This window comes from Felis catus, chromosome B4 (assembly GCF_018350175.1).
Source record: "Felis catus isolate Fca126 chromosome B4, F.catus_Fca126_mat1.0, whole genome shotgun sequence".
Classification (NCBI taxonomy): domain Eukaryota; kingdom Metazoa; phylum Chordata; class Mammalia; order Carnivora; family Felidae; genus Felis; species Felis catus.
The window spans coordinates 16,195,602-16,220,684 of NC_058374.1; the positions used below are offsets into that span (position 1 = coordinate 16,195,602).

Genomic DNA, 25,083 nt, shown 5'->3' on the forward strand with positions numbered 1-25,083 from the left:
TTTATATTCACACAGATGGCTAACGTCACCTCAACAATTCATTCCCGCGTAAATTTACCACACAAAAAGGAACAGTCATTGTTCAAAGTACACAAATACTGGTTGCCATGGAAACCAGTAGGTGCCTGCTGCTCCTGATTCTGTTTTCAGAGCAGAAGGCTAACCACAGGACATTCCAGCTGTGACTCATTGCCACTACTGGCGAGCATTCTGGCTTGGTCCCGCGAAGGGTATGATTTCCCCTGCGTTTAGAAAGCCTAAAGATCTACAATATCTAAGCTTGGAATTAAGTCCACAGAAGGAAACGAGTAGAAATTAAGAAAGATGGAGATTCTCACTTTAAATATGCAGATCTAAGTTGTATAACCATGTGGAGAGGGGTGTTTCTTGTTTTTTTTTTAAATATCTGCAATGCTGCTTCCACTTTCAGGTTGGCGGTTCAACATATCTTCAAATGTAAATATGTGTATATATTACAACCTCCTGTGTAGAATCCTTTCAATTATTCTCTTAAGGAGACTGTTCATTTAGGATTTATGTGGTGTAGGTCTCTGCACCCCCGCTCCACCCTCAAGTGGACACGCAGAGAGGAAGGAAATCTCTTGCCTAAGCCACATTTACCAATTTCTATCGACTTCCTTTGCATGGGTTTGATAATTTGGCACATGCCTAGTTTCTGAGACCATTAGGGACTTCAGACTCCAGGTGCAGTATGAAACGATCCGTGGACTCCTAATTAAGAACCATACATGCAAGGTAGAAGATACAAAACTGAGGATGCCTCACTGACAGAGAGAGTTGAATTTTTGTAAGAGTAAGGATTTTGTAGCAACTCTGGAACTCGAGTCCGGAGGAACCCAGTATCAGCTAACGTGAACCTCAACCTGTTCTCTCAATGGGAATCAACTTTACAAATTGCCAAGAACTCTCAGAACAGAAATGTGCTTTTGAAGCACTTCTTTGCTGCTAAATTTCTTTTATGATTTTGAATATTTGTGACTTTGATGAAAAAAATTATAATTATTTCATATATTTATAAGCATGGGATGTATGGATATACTACCTTTCTAAACTCACTTTAGGGGCGCCTGGGTGGCGCAGTCGGTTAAGCGTCCGACTTCAGCCAGGTCACGATCTCGCGGTCCAGGAGTTCGAGCACCGCGTCAGGCTCTGGGCTGGTGGCTCAGAGCCTGAAGCCTGTCTCTGATTCTGTGTCTCCCTCTCTCTCTGCCCCTCCCCCGTTCATGCTCTGTCTCTCTCTGTCCCCCCAAAAATAAATAAACATTGAAAAAAATAATAAACTCACTTTAGCATTACGGGGAGTAATAACTAGAATTCAGTTCTTTCTATTTTAGATTGGCATCTAATTCATACTTTTTCTAATTCATACTTTTTCTTATTTTTCTGAAATAAAACTTGCTTAGAGTGGATCATTAATTTTAAGAATTAAATATAGACCAAATAGAGAAATTAAATCAAGGGGCTCTTGGGAAGATATTACTAAAATATGGAGAAACTTCAGGAAAAAATTTTGGTCCCCCTTCTACTACAAATCTTTAAAAACAAAAATAAGGTTATCCTTTAGAGTTTAACATGTATTGAAATATCCCACCTGCCATGAGGGAGAATTTTAGGTGCAGTAGAGGATCACCTAATGCTTATAGAAAGAACACAGTTAAACTTTCTGAGACCTGTACTCAATGAATTTTTAGATTAGCTTTGTGAAGCCAGTGTCACCAACAGACTGTATTCAAATGGAAGCCAGGAAGTAATTTTATTGTAAGAGCAGACTAGAGATATTAATCGGGATCAGCCTGTGGGTACACAGTCCAGTCCAGCTCTAAACTTTCCTTAGAATGTCATCTTGTGAAAAGTCCTCACCCTCTCCTAGCTACAATTTCTATATAAATTTGGCACCATAATGGTATTTATAAGGTTGGTGTAAATAGCAAATGAGACACACCATGTAATTAGGTTGAGTGTGAGACTTGGCATGTGGAATGCACTTAAAATGTTATTCTAACTCTTGGCATTTTTTTTTCCCAAAGAAACCACTCTAGAAATAGTTTTGAGAGACAAAATATGACGGGTGTAGAGAACTTGAGCTGACTCATGTAAAACACTTCACAGAAATCATCCCCGGCAGACCAGATGGGAAAGCAGTGAATCAATGAATCACTTGTGAAGAGATGGACGGCCAACATGAATCGCTTGCAGCATGTTGCTATGACAACCTGCTTCTGTGTGGACCCTGAGGCCATTCCCAAGTGTGGGGTGCGTGGCCCAGAGCAAACCATACCGTGGGGGACAGCGTAAGCCTGGTGCTTGTGCTGGGGTGGAGGGAGGTGGTGGATCCTAATGGGATGGTGGTGGAGACAGCGTTAGGAAATCTACCAAGGCTGCGCTGGCGAGGTGGGGAAGGGAGAGGCAAACGGTAGGGAAAGTGTCTCTGCACGTGTTTCTTGGTGTCACTGCCTCCTCTCCCATGACAGTCCAGCCAGCCTGCAGCTCTAGCTGCTTAGCCACCGGTGCTCCAAAAGGGTGGGAATTGGTGAATTCTTGGGGCGTTTCTTCAGATTTTCCCCCACCCCCGGAAAACAGCTCTAAAGGGACCCATGAAAAGTGCCTCATGAGAGTAGTTATTAAGAGCGTTTACACATAAATCTCTCGGATAAACCTAGAACCTTTCACTTTACTTTAAATCTGAAGGGCTTCATAATATTCCTGGAACCACAGTAAAAGCTTCCAAACAAGATTTGTGGAGTTGGGCAAAAGTTCCCCTAGTGGATGAGAAAAGGCTAAGTCAGGGGTAAAAACATAATCAGATTGTGGAAGGTAAATTAGGCAAATGTTAAAGATGAAAACTAAGAAGCAGAGCCTGGTAGATTGTAGATGGCTCCACGATGGCCCCGGGAGGCAGCGTCTCCACCAGACACGTGGCCATGCACAGTGTCTGATATACAGGCACACGTCTTCCCCGCAGCACAGGAAAAGCCATGCTGCCATGTGCTGACAGGGTGGGGCAGGAAATATGAAATACCCATCTAAAATTAAACAATTACTCAGAATTCTGGGCTTTGCATGACAGCAAGAAACCCATCGAAGACCACGTTCTGAGTTATTCTGTGTCACTCTGAATTAGATGTCGGTCTCACGCCCAGATGAGATCGTCTCCTTCCCATGTGGCAGCTAGCCCCTGTTCACTCTTAATAGTGCACTGACACTTCTGTTTCTGCTTTCTATACATTGCTCATTTTAGGAGCCACAAAGGCTGATTTGTTTTTTTTCTTTTTTGGCCTTTGTTTGTTTGACTTTTCAAGTCATTGTCTACACATGTATATGTGCACAGATTTAACTACAAGAATGTTTATCTCAGCATGGCTCATAATAGTGGAAATTTGAAAAAGTTCTAAATGTTCCACAAGAATAGGTGGCCGTATCGTGATGATGGGATGTGCAATCTCATAAATCATGTGGCATAGTGAACAACACGGACAAGCATTCACAAGCTAGTGTGATCTGGGAAAAAGTCATTATAGGATAGTTGTGTCCAGAAGATCCCCTTTGCATATTAAAATAAAATATATAAGGAGCGACTACAGGAAATAAATACCACCAGAAATTATTAGGAATGATGTTATTATTGAGATCATTTTTATTTTATCTAACTTTTTCTATATTTTCCAAACTTCCTGCAATGACTATGTATTCCTGTGTGATCAGTTTATTTTTTCAAGGATTATCTTTGGGGACCTATTGACATAGCATTGCATTGACATAGATATGCATTGGTAATGTTTTTCCACTCTCAGAATTCCATACCCTTTTAGGTTCGCAGACACCCAGCTGGTCTACTAAAAATATTATACTGTCTATTTCTGTAGTCTTTTATATGGATCTCAAGTTTATACATGAAAATTAGCCCATTAAAATGTTATTATATAAGGTAATCTCCTTCAGCATTAATTTAAAACCATATTTTGTCCCTAATGCTTCCTTTTTTTAAATCGTAACTAGGTTTTTATGATTAATTAGACTAATTCTTTATTTAAAAAGAATTCCTTCCGCTGTTCAGGGACTAAAGACTTCTTACAAACGTAAGTTCTGAGAGTCACTGATGGAGTATTAAATGCCTAATTCCCTCCCTGGTGGTAGCTGAGATGCACTGAGAGCCAAGCCTACTCTCCTGCGTGTACATGAACATTTAATTCCATGAACCGAGGAGTTCCCTCTGCCAACTGCATCACTACAGCGAAACACTGAACTTTTCTTAAAAAAATTATTCTGCCTCCTAAAAGCCTCACCATCTGCTAGAGATGGACTCAGCAACAGGGAGAAATCTGCTTCACAGAACAACATGAAGTCATTGAACCTTGAGTTGGAAGGATCTAGAGTGCTGCCAGGCAGACTTTTCCCAGTTCAGGAAAGAAGAGGGGAAAAGCCTGTTAAATAAAGAGTAAATATAAGGACTGAAGGATAAACATGGCATTTATTTTTTTAATTCTGAAATGTTGCAGTTGGAAATCTGTCCTATTTTATTTATTTTTTTAATGTTTATTTATTTTTGAGAGAGAGAGAGAGAGCATGAGCAGGGGCGAAGCAGAGAGAGAGAGAGGGAGACACAGAATCCGAAGCAGGCTCCAGGCTCCAAGCTGTCAGTATGGGGCCCAACACGGGGTTCAAACCCACAAAGTACAAGATCATGACCTGAGCCAAAGTTGGACACTTAACCGACTGAGCCACCCAGGTGCCCTCTTCTTTATTTTACAAAGTGGACAATCAAGATAATTAATGAAAATCCACAACAATAATCCCTAATTTTAAAATTTAGCATTCTGAGCTATGGGTTCTCATTCAAGCCACGTGCCCCGTAGATGGTAGAAGGGAACTTCCATGCACTTGCTGATGGTCTGAGGAGAGAGCTAGGTGAGGTCCCCGAGGGAAGGAAGTGCTGATAGGGCAATTTCAATTTTTAAGCATCTGATGTACTTCTTCCTGTCTTCAGGGTAGAGTGGAAGTTATCTGTAGGTCTGATTATTAATCATCCTCATTCTTTCTTTCACATTTGAGAGAATATTGAGAAGGGAAACACACAGAGTTTCTTTGGAATACAAGAGCAAAGGCAATCTTTTGAGGGCTGGTGTGTCTGCCTCATTAACTGCAGCAAATTCATGCAATCATATGAAAATTCTTCACTGTGAGGGATGGCCAGGAAAGATCAGCATTTCCTTCTGAGGAAAGGGATTTTGATTACACTGAGACAAATAGCTCTCCTTTTAATTTTTCATGATTTAAAAAAAAAAATCACCCTTTGCTTGGACAACACCAGAATCTTAAATTTCTTGTAAAATGCATCTTGTTACTCTTAATGATAACATGAAGTATGTGGCTTAATAATCAATGAATACACTGCATTCTAAACTTTTGCACTCAGATCATGATTGGTACAATGCAAGATTCATATCTAGTACAGAGACATAAATTGAATTGTTTGGTATATTGTTGTCAGTTTTTATGAGTGTTTTGGGATGGCAGTTGTCCTCAGAATTAAAAGAGCTTGTCTCTGAATTCTAAGCCAAATGCGAGGTGTCCCAGAAGCCAACTTCCTCTGACAGACAGTTAGAGGAAGCGTGACTCATCTGCCCAGGAAGTGTTTAAGGAGGTGCTATGATGATGAAAGTCGGCTCAGACCCGTTGTTACTAAGACATAAAATCTCAAATGCTTTTCTCCCGTTGGCAAGTGGGATACTGACTACCATACTTCTTAGATTCAGATATAGAATTCCCATGGCTTTTGTAGAAAAGCTGAGAGGCCAGGAGGCAGAAGCCCTGCTTTCAATACATGGGACCAATCTATCCTCATCACAACTGGGAAGGCTGTCTTGGAAATCATAGCTTTGCACGGACTGCAAAATATTTTAGATAGCAAAAGTTAATCCACAAAATCGTGTTTATGTTGAAATAATAATAAATACTACTTAGTAGCATTTAATAAGTAATATTTATTAGTGGAGTATTATTCTAAACCCTTCATGTATGTTTCCTAAATTTAAAATTCCTAGCAGCTCTATAATGTAGGTATACTGTTCTCCGCATTTTAGAGTTCTGGAAACTGAGCCATGTAGAAGTTTAGTAATTAAAGTCCTCAAGAATAATTTCTTTATGTTTTCTTCATGGGTAATTATATTTTAAAACAAGAATTGTCAAATTCAAGGATACAATAAAGTCCTTATTCTCTGTAATAATAGAGAAAACTAAAAATAATTTCTAGGGACACCTGGGTGGCTCAGTTGGTTAAGCGATCAACTTCAGCTGAGGTCTTGATCTCATGTTTTGTGGGTTCGAGCCCTGCATCGGGCTCTGTGTTGACAGCTCAGAGACTGGAGCCTGCTTTGGATTCTGTGTCTTCCTCTCTCTCTGTCCCTTCCCCACTCTCTGTCTCTCTCTCTCTCTCTCTCTCAAAAATAAATAAACATTAAAGAAATAATAGTAATATCTAAATTATAATGATCACATGCAAAATTCCATTAGTCAATGGAATCAACATATTCTTTGTTATATTTAACAGAGCTTCGAGTGAAGTAAGCAGACTAAAATGTTGGCTTTATCATTTATCCTTTGTGAGAAGTGCCAAATGCATCAGTGACGCCAGCTGCAGACAGAAAGCAAGAGGAAACTCAAGTGTCTTAAGAGATGAACCATTAATTATATCTCAGCCTTGTCTTCGCCTGGACCAGCCCCACTCCCATCCAATCATTGGTCCACTTCTGCTGATTTTACCTCCTCGGTGCTCTCAAATCCTTGTATTACATTCTCCCTCCTCAGCTTGCAAGGAACTGGTGCCCTCTCTCTCTCTCTCTCTCTCTCTCTCTCTCTCTCTCTCTCGCCTGGGCTGCAGCGACCCCCTCACTGGATCTCCACAGTTACTTTCACCTCCCTTCCATTTTCCCTTAAAGCCAGAGTCTTTAAAGGCGCCAATCTGAGCAGGCCGTTTCAGGCTCACACTCCTGAAAGACCTCTTGCTGCTCCAGGGGAGGTCCCTGAAACTCCTCATGCCCCCTCAGTGCTGGGCTATGCTCGCTCGCTCGCTGGCTCGCAGGGTCCCATCCACCCAGAAGCCCCACACTCAGCCTCAGCCACACCGGACTTCCTTCAGTTCTGACAAGGATTTTCTCCTGGGCTCGACTCTAGCCAGGCCTCTCCGAACCTTCTTCCTGACTAGGCCTCAACCTTGGCCTACAAAAAATGAGGACTCTGGGCACACGTGCTTTCATCCACTCACGCCCCCCATATTAAAAGACTTAAACACTAACATGGTTTCTAACAGCTCAAGGTCACATCCCCAGGATGACCCCTGCCCCGCTTAAAGTGTCTGCCTGAGAAAAGCTCAAGGCAACCAGTAGAAGTGATGGTTTGTTCCAGCCACACCTGAGGCTGGGCCCCTGACCACCCTTTCTTAGAACACTTACTAAAAAGGGCTTATAGGTGTGGACCCTTCCTCTGTCCCTTTGAGATGTATGTGTGCCTCCTAGGACTCAGGAGTACTTTCTCAAGGATCTGAGAGCCATGCCTTTGAAGTGTAATCTTCAGGAAGGATGGGACCCTGGCTCCCAGTCTGTGTGGGAGGGCAGAATCCTAACTCCCATGGCTGCAGCCAACAGCATGCTGCAGCTGGCCTGGCCACACGGACACGGACTAACCTTTTGTCATTTCTCACTTCCCTGAGTGTTCGGGCTGCTGCCCCCTCCCAACTCCCTCATTCTCCCTTTAAAACGTCCAGTCGCCTCCCTACAAAGCGAAGGGAGTGCGGTTCGTGCTGGATCCCACTGTAGGAGCACATGACGGATTAAACTCTACCTTTGCCACTGGAACTCGCGGCTGCCTTAGCTCTGACAGCTCCTCCAACACAACTTCTCTTTTGAACTTGGTAAGTTATTCTTCCTCGGGGAAGACAAGGAAGGGACACAGTCTATGTGTCTGAAATGTATTTGAATGACCAGATGAATGGATATGTGAATGAATAATGCATATTTAGGGTGGCTTGAGGACATACCGCAGCAAATGCGGAACAAAACAACAACCCCTATTTGACTGTGTTTAATTTAGCATTTCTCAAACTGATATTTGTAAAACATCTATCGACATCTGCGGCGGAGAGAGGTATAAAGGCTTCCCCAAATCGACTTCCCTTTTGTCTGGGTGCCTGAATCACCATGTGCAAGGCAAGGAACACATGCATGCTCTCCAACACGACTGAGAAATAAACTTGTAGTACACGAAGCATCTGAGAACGTATAACAACAGCTCGTGTTACCTTAACTAATCGCAATATCACCCGGGCCTGGTGTTTCACAGTCGCAGTACGGAAAATTGCATGGCTCAGGCCGCAGACTTAGAAAACACAAGTGTAGGACTTGAAGACCCAGTTTGGGTCCATTCTTTCGCTTGAAATGCATGATTTTGTAATTGGAAGAGGACACTGGAGTGTAATTAACAATAATATAAACATCTGGTGGACAAGATGACATCAGAGAGAGGATTTGGCAAGAGATAACATCAATCTTATGAAGACTGGGAAATGCATTGGACAGAAGTCACTGACATAATCAAGAGGATTTGAGAAGGGGAAGGACCAGAAGGGTATACAGAAATGAGCTGGAGAAAAAAAAAAAAAAAAAAGAAATGAGCTGGAAGATGATAGTGGCAAAGGTGCCAAATAAACACGGGTGGGGGAGAAAAGTTTCGAATCAGAACACAAAAATCACAAAGTAAAGCTGATGTCTTTATATGATGAGATAAATATAATGATAGTATCACTGCATCTTGGTGAGAAAAAGATGTGATTCATCTTATAGGAATGGACAAGTAAGACCTATTGAAAGAGAAACATTCAATGATAGCACTTGAAGGGACACATTAAGTAGATACCTATTAAAAATATTTATAACTCCCCAAGAGAGCTTTGAAGTGAGGGTAAAATGTATTGTCAGAGTCAAAGTGGGCTGCAGACAGTGATCTCAAGTGCTGGCCCAAGAGCTCGGTGGGGGTGGGGGGGTGGGGGTGGGGTGGGGGGTGGGCAGTGGTGCGGTCTCTAGTGAGATTCCCAGAGACTTTGGTTAAGTAGGTCTGGGGTGAGGTCTAGGAATATGTTTTTCTAACAAGATCTCCAAGTGACTCTGGAATGCAGCCAGTTACAGGGGCTTCACCTTCACATGGGCTTCTTCCTCAGTAGAGATTCCAATTTGTTCCCAAGGAAATATGTGGACACTAGTGCAGCACAAAGAGACACGCAGGGGTGGCAAAGGGGAGATAATTTCAACCATCTGGACATCTTTCAGATGTCTAAACTGGAAAAAGCATGGAATTTGATGAATTCTTTAAACGCTCTCCTCTCTCGAAAAGTAAACAGTGAAGAGAAATGCTACTCTGGATTAATTCTGGACAGCAGAAAAGTGGTTGTTAATGTAGAACAAAACACTAGGAGACACTAATCGATGTCCCTGGAGACCGTGATACTGACTATACCAGCCATGGGCCTAAGGTTTTAGGGAGTCCAACTTCAAAAGGAGATATGAGCTCATGGACCAAAACAATTCAAAATTAAAGAAAAAAGAGAAGCAATAGAGAAAAGAAAGAAAATTCAACACAGATGACAAATTCTCATAAAATTAAATTCTGCCCACAAAGTCAGGAATAACTTTTGGGGCAATAAAAAGGGAAACCTCTGAAGAAATCAATTAAGAAGGAACAATGGAGCTTATATAGCTTTCTGACCATTTTATGAGCACACAAATTGGCTTAACTTTGGGAAACTGCACAGTTAGAAAAAATGTCTAATTTCTAAAGCTAAGATTAGGGCAAATGAAAGATCAAAATATGAATGGATCGACACTTTCAGAAAAGAGCATAATGTGATGAAGGGAAAACAGAAACATATCTAGTATAATTTTGAAACTAGAAGAAGAGACAATGAGATCCAATTTACGTGATAAGGCAGTCAATTCCTTTAAATGAATTTTTTGGGCCTGATTGAATTATATCCTGCACTACAGAAAGGTATAGTTACCACAAATTAATTGTGTAACCTTACTGAATTTATGAGTGTTAAGAAATGTTTTAACATGCCAGCAGAAACCATGCCCCCACACACAATCTATGAGCCACACTGGCCAGAGGACTGGACTTCACTTCTCCTGGCCAGAGCCGGTCATACTGCCCAGAGGGGCATGCATCCACAAGTGGGCCAGATCCATGCCTTTACTGTCAGGCTCAAAAAGATGAGACCCCGGGGCACCTGGAGGGCCCAGTTGGTTAAGCATCTGACTCTTAGCTCAGGTCATGATATCACAGTTCATGAGACTGAGCCCCATGTCAGGCTCTGCACTGATAGCATGGAACCTGCTTGGGATTCTCTCTCTCTCTTGCTCCCTGCCCCTCCCCTGCTGCTTCTCTCTCTCTCTCTCTCTCTCTCTCTCTCTCTCTCTCTCTCTCTCTGTCTCTCAAAAATAAATAAATAAACATTAAAAAAAAATATGAGACCTCCGTGCTGGTAACTGGTCACCAAGGGGAAGCCTAGTTGGTTGTAAGAGCTCGAGGCAAATGGTCATGTGGAGTCATGGCTGGGGCGGCCATATTGAAGGTAAAGTTCTGAGGCTGCAGAAAAGGAGAGGAAGCTTTTGGGAAGACAGATGGAAATGGAGTATACATGTGCAGGGAGAGGCCACTAAGCTGCTTTTGTTCCTGCCCTTTTCCAGCTTCTGAGTTTATCCTGGGTCATGAGGCTTTTTACTTTCCTCAGAGGACAACCCTTTCACAACTCTAATGGTTTAGTTCAAGTGTGTATCTGCAACCAAGAGCATAAAACACAACAATGAAAAATAGTCGAATGGCCAGAGGTCTCAAGGAAAATGTTTCAACTTCCAAACTGAAGAAAAGATTTATTCTAGAATCTCATAAGACTGACAGCATTTTTTGGAAAAATTCTAAATTGGACACTAAAAATAGTTTGTCACTATGTAGCAAAAAAAAAAAAAAGGTGATTATAATAAATGACCAGTGCTTATCTATGAAGAAGTGTGCTAAAATAATATAGACTTCTCTCTGTGACAGTATTATGGTAAATCTGCAGGCTCCATGGACATCTCCTCATGTCATCTCTGAAGGTGACAGAAAATTGTGAGTGTATACAGAGAGGGTGTACAGTGTCATAACTAAAAGCATTGGCTGTGCCACAGGGCCTGGTAGAAAGCCTGACTTCAACACCTCTAATGTTTGTGACTGTGGACATTTGCCTCAACTGTCTCACCTGTCAAATGGGGTAATATATCTTACATTATAAGGTTGCTGTAATAATTACCTAGCAAATAATAAGTGTTCAAGAGAGGTCAGCAATTACTATTATCAAGTTGTTTGAATAGTGCTATCCCAGAAGTGTCCGACAATACATCATCTTACCAAAGATGTTATTTTGGAGTATTTGAAACAGGCACCATCTTTTTTGACATTTTTATCAACTACTTTTGAAGAACTAGTAGGCCAGAGGCCAGTAAGTCTATATGCAAATGGATAATTTACAGACCAAAGAAGCGGGGTTTAGAAGGATCATAATGAGTTCAATTCGCAGGCAAAATAGTCAAATATAATTTAGTAGGAATGATATCCTATGTATGGCTCTGAAGCCATTACAGTTCGTATAAAAGTGACCTGGAGAATACAGGTATTCATATAGTCCAACATTATACCTTGACTAACAATAAGCCCGTGTAACCTCAGCCTACGTACAATACCAGAAGTATATGAGCCAGATAATACAGTCCCAGCATACTTGACCCTGGCCAGCTTCACTGGAGTGTTGAATCTAACCCGGGGCCACATTAGAAGAGACACTGACATACAAGACAAAATGCAGAGGAGGGTGTCTTGTGAGAGCTTGCCTCATGAGAACGAGTTAGGGAAATGTAGGATGAGGATTGGAGAAAGGAAGCTAGGACTTAATGCCATTTCCTTGAGAGAACTCAGACAGTGAATTCATGGACTTAAACCTCTGTCTACGCTCACTCTCTGCCTTTTGTGCTTCTTCGTACTGTGGTGCCACTCTTGCTCCCCCTCCCCCCAAACACCACTTTGCCTGGAGTCACAGTGATCTCCACGGGACACTTCTTAACCCTGAGATCCCCCTTGACCCCTGGGGAGCCTCTCCCCCTTGTCGATCACTGTCACCTTCTTTATACTCTCTGCCCTTAGCCTCCATGGCACAACCACCTCAGAGTTTCCCTCTTTCCTCTACACGCCACGAACACATGCTCCCTGTCGACTTAATACAGGCTCTGGCCTTCCTGCCCATCTCTGTGCTGTTGTCTCCCAAACCCATCACTTTCATTTCTATACTCAATCAGCTATTAGAAATCTCCTCCTCTGTGCAGAGACTCAGACTCAGCATAAAAATTAAGAAGTGAAATCAAGTTGTGGGATGCACAAAGAATCCTTAAGGTTGACTTCCCATAACTGCATGGACAGTATGGTCTTATTTATTCCTTTAGGCAAGTGACCCTTCCTCCCATTGAATATTTAATTTCCAAATCTGAATCATTTTGTTTTGCCCAGAGGACAAATAATAAAGGATGGTTTAGCTTCCCAATGGGCTCTCTACCAACCCACACCCCTCAGCAAGGTTGGGCACAATGTCCGACCAGCACCTAATCGAGTCCTTCCATAATCTCAGCTTTATTGATTCAAAATAACTCAATTCTGGCTGCAGTAACAGTCACTCAGCTGGGACCTGGCTCAGTTACTTGAAAAACCCTTTAACTACAAGTTATTAAATTAATGGAAACTAGATTTTGTGTTTGTGGCTTTTCTCTTCTTAAGTGGTTATTTGTGCTTTTAAAATTTTCATCATAGACCAGCCATTGTAGCAATAGCTCTGACCTTGCCCCTTGGCTTACAGAAGCGGAAAAAAATCTCCTCCCTCTGGCAACTCTGTCATTCTTTGGAAGGCTGTGCTGAGCTTTTGGTTCTCATTCTGTACTTTTGCTGCTTTCACCATCAATGTTGCACAAGATAAATGGCATATCTCTCACGTCATCGATGAAGGGCCTTTAATTAGTGGCTCTGTGATTGTTGGAAGAGGTATTTTTTGGTTGACAGTTTTCAAACACTTCCAAAAATTATCTGATGGGCCTTTCTGTTACCTTTCCATCTTCAAGTAAGCCCAAAGAGGTGGAGTCCAGTCCCTGGAAACATTTCATCTCATTTTCTCCCCATTCTTTCTTCTAAAGCTTCCTTTAAGGTCCAGGTCGGAAGCTTCCCCCCTTTCCCCCCTGCCGCCATCCTCCCCCCCCCCCCCCCACAGCTTCCTCCAAGAAGGAGGATTTGTACTTTTATCAAATCACTGCTACGGTACCTAACATGTGCTTATGCACACAGCGCTCTCCAAGACCATGACTTCTCTTTTGCTTTGTGCTCAAAGTAGTAGAACTGCGGTGAATGTGTAGGAATTGGACAAAAAGTTCAGTTTGGAATTCAGTCCTTTCTCATTAATTAATAGCTATCGTCAGGCTGATGCTAATATATGGCAGTGATATTCAAGTTATAGCGAGCTCACTGGATTCCTATAGGATCCCAACTCCATAATCAATGCCTGGGTCACAAATTCAGTAGAAGACGGCTCACACCTCCAAAAAGCTCATAGTCCAGTAGAACATGTGGGCATCATCACAACTGGTAAAAATGTGGTAAGGTAACTTGCTGTGTTTGAAGTATGAGCAAGGGGCTTTGTGAGCAAATTTCCATTTTCTCTACAGAATGCACAAGATCTTACCACGTGAAGAAAATAAAAGGATGGCTACTCCAGGTAAATGGAGTGAGACAACCATGCCGCTATTAAGCCTGTGAAGACCATCTGAACACTAGATGAAGAAAGATGACTTTAAAACCATTGTCAAGTTCATGTTTGTAAGTTTGTTTGATGTTATACTTCCTTTGAATACTAGTAAATATAACTTTCTAATGGGTAAGCACCATGGCTGCGATTTCAAAACTATCTGTTTTGAAAAACAAAGGGGCTATTTGGAAAAGTTATGTTAACCTCAAACAGCCTCAATCAGTGCTAATTTTTTTAAACAACTGGTGAAAAGAAGGTTAAGAAACTTTTACAAGGATGAAGTTTTCCTAAGACTATGTCCTTAAAGTTACAAGTGCTGAGGGTTGGAAGTCTTTGTAAGCAAGACTTTGAAAAGGTCAAGAGCTCACGGTTTATGGGCGCGAGCCTTGTGTCAGGCTCCGCACTGACTGTGCAGAATCTACGTGGGATTCTCTCTCTTTCACTCTCTCTGCTCCTCTCGGGTGTTCTCTCCCTCTCTCTCCCTTTCTCTCTCAAAATAGATAAATAAGCTTTAAAAAAACCCAGAAACCCACTAAGTCACTAGGTGGCACAGAGGGAATGAGGGGAATTTCATAATGTTAGCAGAGTGAGTACTTGTCACTCAAGAAAAGATTTTTAGTGACAACCTCATATGTGATTCAAAAGTATTATACACAATGTCAATGGATATAATGATGGTATTTTAGATGGGCTCAAAAGGGATTTTATTAATGATGAAAACTTGACGTCAAAATATATGTCAGTGGCTCCAAATTGTTTTACGAAGTGTAAAAACAGAAACGGTAATTTCTAAATTAATATAATAGTTTATAAGCCATAAAATTTTATATATGAATGCATAGTTACACTAATAGAGTAAAACAAGTAGGTCCCTAACGTTTCAATCTGTAACCCTAAAAAGCCACATATGCAAATCAGCAAAAAATCTTTTATAAATAAAACATCTTATTGTAAAAACAGCAGATTACCTGATCTTTTGGGTTGGCTAATTTTCAAGCAAGTTTCATTGAACAGCATTGTATACAGAGTTAAATAAATGCCACAGGTGGTCATTATTGTAACAAATAGAAATTTCTGTTTTACCAAAAGAAAAATGAACTGAAGTTTAAAAATAAAAACAAGAATCAAATCATGATTTCTAGTTCTCGGGGAAATTCGTTATTAAATAAAGCCATGGCACCCAAACATTTTCTGATCTCCTGTTTATAGGGAACAAAAGTAACAAAAAATAGAAGTTATTCTTTTACGTCTGGGATTATTTAAATAACATGAGGTCAATCAGTCCAGAAGTTACGTTGAAACCTAAAAATATAGATAATCCTTTGTGTATATAATTTAGTGGATTAAATATCCTTAGTATTAATATGATGCAGTGAAAGTGACACAAAATATACCTGTTCAAATACCATGGGTGGTTGGCATATCACAGATGTGTAGGGCAGGGTTGGAGATTCAGTTCTATGAAGCACAATAGTTTGGCTTGCCTACCTGAATCTGAAAATGCAGTAACTTATTTAGGTTCAGAATACATACCTCTAAGTAGTCTGTGGAGCAGTTTGTGTGAGTTTCCAACTCAAATGCTAAAAATGTATAATTCACCGTGTTGCCTGCTGTCGCTTGGATGGTCCAATTACAACGCTGATTGTCAGAATAGGGATTTGGATAATGTATACTCTCTAAGAGGCCATAGGATCGGTTCACAATTACCACGTTCTCACAGGCTGAAAAAAAACACCCATGATTATTAAGAACCACTATCATGTCTTTCATAATTGCCCCAAGATGTGTGAGATTTTCCTTTAGGAAAAGATCTAGATTAAAGTATATAGTTTATATATTTTATATTTGTATGTTATGCAAATGTGTATGCAAATGTATATATGTGTGTCTATATACATAGTACAGCGTTTTACAGTGAGTCTCCATTTAGAACAGATGAGAAACAATACTTAAGTGAACTCAGAAAGTTTAACGTGCCATGAAAATCATCGGTTCCCATAAAGAGGCATCCAATTCCTGTGAACTGGTGAAAACCAGGATAGCTCAGCACTACTCAGGGTGCAGTCTGATTTGTTTACAGAAGTGTATTAAATATTCTATGCCTCTGTTTTTCTAACTTTAACGTTTGAAAGAACAGAAATCCTGACCTTTAAATTCAACGGTTTAAAAACACAAAGTTCTATGTGAGTGCTAAAAACGGACAACAACATGGCTTTGTTGAACATTCAGAAGTCAGCATGAAATTCACAATAAAGGCTCCCTTATTCCTCTGGTGAGTCATCAGGAAGTCCAGAACGAATAGAGGCAATGTAAAGGATTGGAAGAAGAAATGAACATCTTAAGTTCTGAAAAAAAGGCTTCCATTTTGAAAATACCAAAAGCTGGTATTTTCCTCAGCTGAGTTTTCAACAAAACTGTACTAGGTACCTCTAGGGGTGGCTGGTCCCTGGAGTCAGTGCCAAATTCAGCCCAAATTAATGACCTGAACAAGGCATATACATGCCTTTTCCTAAGCCTTTTCCATATTATCTCCATGATGTATGATAAAAGAGAGTGAGAGGATAAACATTATATTGAAAAAATGGTCTCTGAAAAAGGTGGTTCATAGATGCATTTCTGCTACTATACTTTTTCTGACAGGTGACTAGGACAGCGTTGATAAACTATGGTATGGAAAAGTATACATTTGTGTCTCCTCAGAATAGTCCTTTGCTGGAGCAAGAGAATACTCAGGCTATTTCTCTTTAGGTGACCTTTTTGTCCACAAAGGAGTTCTAAGTAATAATTTTGTGGGTTTTGATGCCTGGGAGAAGTTACAGCTATGCAGCACAGAGGTATCGTGTTGCTCAGTGACTATAAATTAGGGCAGAGGAAAATATACTCGCCTAAGCCATATGGCTGCTCTCTGTGCTCAGAAATTATTCTGTCTGCAAACCTCCAATTTCAAATGGCAAGTTTTACAGAAACCCTCACTGGTTAGCTCTGATTTTTGCCTTTAAGGACATATATCCCACCTGCACTGAGTTCCTCCTTCAGTGTTCTGAAATTATGAGGGAAAATAAAATATCAGGGGAATAAAAGGGAGGAATCCTTAATAAACAATCTGACTATAAGCAAGAAACAAATTAGCACAGCAATAATAAAATTAGAGAAATGATTATATGCTCAACCAAAAAAATGCATCCCTGAGAAAATTTAGGAGAGTTTTTCATATACTTCATGGATTTCTGCAGAATAAAGTTTTTCATCATTAAAACTCAGTTTTCAAAACTAGCCTAACCCCAAATGTAGGTGAATGTGAATATTTTCAAAATCACACCTAGTCAAGGTCAAACATTAATATGCCTTCAACTAATTCAAAGGAATATTGTATGTTCCCTTTAGATCTCAAGACTTTCAATTCTATTTTTAGGTAACTGTGTCAAAATATGGATACATTTAGGCTTAGTGGGGAAGGTACTGCGCTTTCAAAAACACAAGTGTTTACTAAATAACAATTCAAGGAAACTTTTCTTAAATGTCCACTTTGAAACTAACATTAGAATGTATTAAATTCTAGAACTAGAAGGGAGATTTCATAATGGCCTTATTTAATCTCCTTTTTTAAGAGAAGAAATCATAGAACCCCATGGAAAAGTGACCTTCTCAGGGGTCAGGGGCCAGGGACAAACCCCTGGGGTCCTCGATTCTTTGTGCAATATTCCTTTAATTCTACCATGTTGCCTCACAGGAAAGTAGATTTTAAAATGGCATCTCTAGGGGCGCCTGGGTGGCGCAGTCGGTTAAGCGTCGGACTTCAGCCAGGTCACGATCTCGCGGTCCGTGAGTTCGAGCCCCGCGTCAGGCTCTGGGCTGATGGCTCAGAGCCTGGAGCCTGTTTCCGATTCTGTGTCTCCCTCTCTCTCTCTGCCCCTCCCCCGTTCATGCTCTGTCTCTCTCTGTCCCAAAAATAAATAAACGTTGAAAAAAAATTAAAAAAATAAATAAATAAATAAATAAATAAATAAAAATAAAATGGCATCTCTAGGGGCGCGTGGGTGGCGCAGTCGGTTAAGCATCCGACTTCAGCCAGGTCACGATCTCGCGGTCCAGGAGTTCGAGCCCCGCGTCAGGCTGTGGGCTGATGGCTCAGAGCCTAGAGCCTGTTTCCGATTCTGTGTCTCCCTCTCTCTCTGCCCCTCCCCCGTTCATGCTCTGTCTCTCTCTGTCCCAAAAATAAATAAATAAACGTTGAAAAAAAAATTAAAAAAAAAAAAGAATGTGCTTATTCTCCATATGACTTACAAGAACTGTAATTTCCCTTAATAAAAATTAAGGTAACTTTTGATGTACAAGACCAAAAGAAAAACCACAAACAAGCAAACAAACAAACAAAAACAAAAACAAAAAACCCAAAGTGTGGGAGATGCTATGTGCAGTGGAATGTCTAATTAGAAGACTGTAATGTTTGATACAAATGAAAACCCATTAGCCATTAACCTGTTACACTGATCTTTAACTGAATGGCAACTCTCCCGGCATATTAAATACTCTATTTTCTAGAGCTTACCACATGCTTTTGTTTATGGCATTAAATTTAATGCTAAGCATTTTTCTCTCAAATAGAATTAAATCTTTCCCATAAGGAGCAAAGATTTATTTCAATTGCTCAATCCAATGGGTTATACTTATTTCAGTCTGTTTCATTATCAGGAAATTGAAGACCCACTACGGGCACTAGTCAGCCAGTCTACATACTTACTCTGCCGGTATTTGGCCAGGAAGCCACCTCCTTGTTGACCTTCATCTGTTCTCAGTTTTAAAAACATGCTGTCTCCACTAGAACGGATGAGAGGCGGTGTTTCATCCCCACAAAGCTGACTGAGCAAATGAGAGCTGGTACTTGAGCCATCATATACCTTTAATGAAACATTTTAAATGTCAGATGACCGTGGCTATAAACATCATCTAGAAGACTCTACCTCTTAAAAAGTGGGGAAGAAATACATAAAAATAGAAGAAATACATGACAGAACACAAGAATAGCCCTGAATCACAATATCTTTTTTTTCTATTTTTTTCAATATATGAAATTTATTGTCAAATTGGTTTCCATACAACACCCAGTGCTCATCCCAAAAGGTGCCCTCCCCAATACCCATCACCCACCCTCCCCTCCCTCCCACCCCCATCAACCCTCAGTTTGTTCTCAGTTTTGAAGAGTCTCTTATGCTTTGGCTCTCTCCCACTCTAACCTCTTTTTCTTTAAAAATTCTATTTAAATGTCTATAAACTTGGACCATGAACTTGAGCCACTTAGCCAGGGCTGTGTATGGAGGGAAGGATGGGAACCCAGGCTGAAATCTGGAGATTAAAAATGAAAGACTAACACCTATTTTTGAGACCATAGCTGTTATCAGTAGTTCTCCTTGCTTTTTTATTTCATAGTTCATCATTTGTGACATTCTAATGCATTTTTTTATTCAGATTTTTTTTTTAATGGACAAGGGTCAGTTGCTGCTACTATAAAAAGTCCCACCTTGATGACGTCAAGTACCTTCTCCAATTACCAGTGTAGTCCTCTACATTGCTAATTTTCAGTGCATATATATAAATTACATAGGTAATAATCATGATAGAGCTCATAACCCCTCTGGGGAGATTTTAACCATCTCTTAACAGTTCATATTCAATATATTTTAAATACTTACAAGCTATTCAGTAATACATGCCATATTCAGAGGGCTGTCATTTTCATCAAATTTTCTTTTTATTTCTTCTTTTAAGTTTTTTATGTGGATGTTTTAAATGTTCTCCTTTCCCGAATTTCAAAGATAAAAATAAATGCATTTATGTGTGTGGGTGAGATGGGAGCAGTGAAGGAAACAACTGGACTTTATACATACGGCCAGATAATCTAAAGTGCAGTTTGGGTGGTACTCCAAGTGAAAGTCTTCAAATTCCAGCTCAAATGGGCTGCCGTGGCTGGATTTCAACCACCAATAGCATTCGGAGCTGTGGTAGTAGGGCATCGGGTAGTTGGGAGATATGAACATACCAGTGGGGGTGGTGAGATTACCCCCACAACCTACGGGAGAAAGAGACCAGGTGACACATTTCTTCTTCTTTATGGTAAAATGGAATCCTCCTGTCTATATCCAACTGGGGCTACTGTTACTCTCCTTTTAACCAGGTCGCAAAACGAGACTGCGTCACCAAAGAGTAGCTAGCCCCTGTCAATGTCCTTTCCTTCTCTTAACCAAGACCACCAGCTTGAGGTAATATACCACGAAACAAGGATATTTCCCCTTACTTTGTCCTCAACATCAAAACCCAAACAGCGCTGTTATTCAGGAATATTTTCAGTGTTTAAGTTTAGTATAAACAGGAATGATAAAATATAGCTAGAAAAAAAAATGGATAAGAGCATGGCAGTCTAAGAATCAAGAAACCAGTCAGACTGGACTCTCCAATAAAAGACAGCTCTTTGCCATTTACCTGTTAATGATCCATCCCAGTAAGCTGAGAATCCAGATGCTGAGCCAAAGAAGTCACTCTTAAATTTTAACCATAGTTTGTTACTATGAGAGATGATTCTTGGAGGTGGATTTGAGCCACAGTATTTTCCCAGGGGTGGTGAACTTTCACTGCCTCCATCTCTGGGGCAAGACACAGATGCAGTCATTTACTCGTCACTGATAATATTACTGTATAAACATTTAATATTATTTGAACTTTGAGACTGCAAACAGATTAGGTCGGTCCACTTTTCTTAAAAATACTCTAAATCACAATTTCAAGTTTTCAATTTTTCACCTGATTAAAAACATTTGAGTAGCTTAATAAAGAACATCATTTATGGTTTGCACAACATTTTATATAACCAATTTCAAGCTTAGAGGAAGAGTTTAATCTTCTGTCTCTCAAATGAAGCATCTGGTAAATGTGTCAGAGAACATGGGATAAAGAGACCATAGTTATTAACAGTATAAACAAATGTTGTTTAATTTTACAGAGAAAACTTAAATGTTTGTCTTCTAACTTGAATTTTTTCAAATTTAATGTTGTATTTGACATATTTAGCAACATTTTGAAAATAATTCTTCCCCAAGGACTTTTAGGGTCTTAAATCTACTTTGTAATCTGTAGCTTTTTCAAGCATAAAAAAAAGGGACTCACTCAACGTTCAAATCTAATGATTAGTTATTATAAATCAAGAAAATTACAGTATTTTGCCATGATATGATACAACTCTGATTTATTTTAGTACCATACCTCACATTATAGAATAAAGTTTATTATAAAAGTATAATACTCTAGGCTTTTGAAAGGTCAAATAAAAATCTGAAATAAATACACACCAAATTGTGTGTGTACAAAGCCTAATTTATTTCTATGTAAAATGATCTGCATAGATGGCAATATACAGGTCAACTTACCTTTACTGCAAATATAACTTTTTAAATTCATTCTCCCTAAATACCAAAGCATTAAAGAAAAAAGTTCTCACGCTGAAATTCACAAGCCTAGACTTTTATTATTTGAACACAAAAAACTTGGTGAAAACGTTACGGTTCTTATCATCATTTTTTTGGATATAATTATACCAAATGGACAAAAAACAGCCTAAAATTCTAAACTGATTTTCCATAAAGCAAGTAGGTATTCCGGGACACCTTGGTAGCTCAGTCAGTGAGGGGTCTGACTTTGGCTCAGGTCACATCCACAGTCGGGGAGTTCAAGCCCCACATGGGGCTCTCCACTCTTAGTGTACAATCTACTTCGGATCCTCTGTCTCTCTCTGTTTCTCTCTCTCTGCCCCTTCCCCCCCTCTCAAAAATAAGTAAACATTAAAACCATTTTTTTTAATGCCTGTTTAAAAAAATAAAAAAGAAAGGAAAAAAGAAAGAAAGTAGGTATTCAATAATTGCAAGCATCTAATTTCAGAGGAGTAGTACATCTGTTTACTCTGCCCAAATAAAATCTAGAGTTTATTTTCAAATATTCCGCATAAAATAATCACTTCAAAATAACCCCTGAATCTTAGGCAATTTTCTGTTTTTCTTCTGTGAAGTCGGGCTCCACATGACAAACTTTGTATCTTGCAAGAAAGAGCACAACAGGGAGCTTTACAGAGAATTTCCATGCATTTTCCTTAACTTTTCCAGGAAAGACCATGAATGAAAACAAATAAGGAAAAAGGTGATAAAATAAAGGTGCTTACCTGATTTCCACAAAATCTGCTATGCACTCTCCACCAATGGCCTCCTCCAAGGAGAAGTTTGTAAAGTGCAATGCAATCTGTTGGCTGGTTTCCACCGTGATCCTATAAATGCATTTCCAGTTGTTGGGGTAATTATTGGGGAAGTTTGGAGAAGTAAAAGTCCCAGATTCTTCTGTATAGTCTGTCATGCATGCTGTGAAAAGAAACAAGAGCATAAGAGAGAAAACAGAAAACATCATGCTACATTTATAAGACATTCACTAACACACACTTCATTAATTTGTGCCAAGGGGCTTGATTTTCAATAGGCCATTCTAGAATGCTAACGATTTCCTTTCAAAACAAAGCTTTTTTTTTTTAATCTCAAAGGCAAAAACAATTATTAATAGCAAACGTAAGCCATGTAGTGGAAACTCTTACATATATCATACCTTTCTAGATCTTGGAGGTGTTATAATCTATTAATCAATGCACATTACCATAAACATTAAACATTTAGGCTGCACCACGGAAATCCTAGAGGGGACCTAGAAATAGCTCAGCTCTGTTCTCCTTTTCCTAACCTTCCTTTAAAATGGTTTTCACCAAGCATGCATTTATGACAAATGACAAAGCAGCACCTCTGCCACGTGAAGAATAGAAGGTAAGTGTCGGGAATCAGACGGACCTTGAATCAATGCCTAGTTCAAACACTGACATGCTGTGCAACCATGAGCAAATTACTGCATCTCTGTGAGCCTCATCTCTCAAATGGGGATGGTAAGTATCTTTGTCTGTACATGTAAGGGTTAGAGATAATGCAATGAAGGGGCTTGGCACTTGGTATGTAACTCAACAAATGGTAGTGATCATTATGTTGCAAAATAATTCAGAAAAGTGTATGAAAGTAGAGCATAAATGATGAGGAATAAATCAGATCATTCATATAAAACATTAATCTGGTACTTGGACAATTTTATATTGCAAGTAAATATTAGCTTCTACTTTAAGAGTTTTAACTTTACCCATTCTGTCCATCAGACTCCATATTTACTAACCAACCCGCTCAATCTCCTGTGTCCTTCAAATCTGAGATATTTTCTAAAGAAAATCTTGTTTGGGGGAGCCTGGATGGCTCAGTGGGACAAGCGCCTGACTTCAGCTCAGGTCGTGATCTCGCCTTCCGTGAGCTGGAGCCCCGCGTTGGGCTCTGCGCTGACAGCTCAGAGCTTGGGGCCTGCTTCGGATTCTGCGTCTCCCTCTCTCTTTGACCCCATCCCCTACTCCCACTCTGTTTCTCCCAACAATGAATAAATGTTAAAAAAGTTAAAAAAAAAAAAAGAAAAAAGAAAATCTTGTTTCAATGCATTTTTAATGTACTGTATCTTTGATTGTATCTAGTAATAACATAAATCTAAGGTCCAGGAGTAGACACAAGCCTCCTAAAAGGTGTTGAGGGAGAATGAACTATTATACTTCATTATAAGTAAAAAAAGAAAAGAAGGATGTTTTGATGTAGAATTTCCCCATTTGCTCTGGATGATCACACTCAGAAAAGAGGCAAGAAGCCACTAGCATTGACAGCAGGACACACAGAAAATAGTACAGGTTCCACTACCTATGTATAATGTTCAAAGTAAGAGGCACTCATCAAATAATTGGCTTCCTCTATTTTAAAACGTTTATTTATTTATTTTTGAGAGAGAGAAGGGGGAGGAGCAGAGAGAGGGGAAGAGAAAGAATCCCACTACCAGTGCAGAGCCTGGTGGGAGGTTCAAAAACTCACAAACCTTGCGACCATGACCTGAGCCAAAATCACGAGTCAGACGCTTAACCGACTGAGCCACCCAGGTGCCCATGGTTTACTCTATTTTAAATAGCAAGCAAACAAGGCTTTACTTTATTGAAAAAAAAAATTTGAAAGTGATATTTAACTTCAAAGATGAATATTGTATACTTTTATGTTTTTCTATAGTCTGCCAAGAAATATCTCTTCAAAGATCAAGGAAGGCAGGAAGGCAGGAAGGGAGGAAGGAAGGGAGGGAGGGAGGAAGGAAGGGAAAAGGCAAGAAGAAAGCAGGGGGGGGGAGGAAAAAGAGGGGCAGAGAGTGAATGGGGTTGTAGAAATGGCATATTAACTATTTCATATTCGGAATGAATATTACTAAGATAAAAATTCATGGATCAAATGGACATTAAATGAAGGTTATGACCCGGTCTCCCTGAGCTGACAGAACCAGCAGACTCGTTGACCACCCCCACATAGCTTTAGCCAGTCAATTAAACGTCTAGAGCAAATCTGTTTGTCAACTGTTCTTAGAGATAATGTTCCTTCCTTACCCACTCTACTCCCAGAAGGGAAATACAATTGTATTGAATATTTCTAGTGCAACTTGCAATTAGTCTGCAGGAGAATGGTTTATATAATCAGAATCTCATGTAAAGGAACCAATTCAACAAATATTTGAGAAGTAATGATGCATAATTTCCCCGTACCTTTGTCCATATGAAAGTATCTATTGTGGCACAATTGGTTGCTTTTCATTTCAGACTGAAATTCTGATTTATTCATTAAGTTTCTTTTCTTTTGCTGGCACAAAAGTAAACACAATCCCTTATGAAATGGTCCTCACACTGTTTACTTTGTTTGAAAGTCTTTATCTAACAACTTCCCGTTCGACCGCAACATGCCACTAGACAAATAAGCTCACGTATCATTTAAAGCCAAATTCAATACCACCACCTCTGTGAAATTTTTCCAAATCGAGCAGAATTAATTTCCTTGTGCTCAATAAACCTTTAGGCAAATAGCAATTGGAGCCCCCGAAATATCACATTGTAATTGTTTTATGTGAGTACATTTCCTCCACTGTGTTTGGAGCAATTATCAGCAATTATTAACTACCACTTACTACATTATCTGGCCCATATCTAAAAAATATTTGTTAAAATTATATTACGTAATGTATTGAAAACTGAGAGGATAGGACAAGTGTCTAATTTCTTCCCATCCTCTCTA

General features: G+C 39.8%; 1 protein-coding gene and 1 long non-coding RNA gene across 3 annotated transcripts in view; one reads left to right on the plus strand and one right to left on the minus strand.

The window, feature by feature from the left end:
* Positions 1 to 25,083, minus strand: part of CUBN (cubilin) — a 284,543-nt gene that overhangs the window by 179,192 nt on the left and 80,268 nt on the right. For both annotated transcript variants that reach the window (XM_023256399.2, XM_003988129.5), the window contains exons 23-27: positions 22,086 to 22,278; positions 20,360 to 20,520; positions 19,768 to 19,949; positions 18,624 to 18,780; positions 15,416 to 15,603 (exon numbers count right to left, since the gene is read on the minus strand). In XM_023256399.2, coding sequence (XP_023112167.2) covers positions 15,416 to 15,603; positions 18,624 to 18,780; positions 19,768 to 19,949; positions 20,360 to 20,520; positions 22,086 to 22,278 — 881 coding nt within the window. The remainder of the gene's footprint in view (positions 1 to 15,415; positions 15,604 to 18,623; positions 18,781 to 19,767; positions 19,950 to 20,359; positions 20,521 to 22,085; positions 22,279 to 25,083) is intronic.
* Positions 165 to 8,699, plus strand: LOC109501342. Its single transcript, XR_002743665.2, has 3 exons — positions 165 to 230; positions 2,049 to 2,274; positions 6,569 to 8,699. It is a non-coding gene; the product is annotated as an uncharacterized LOC109501342 (long non-coding RNA).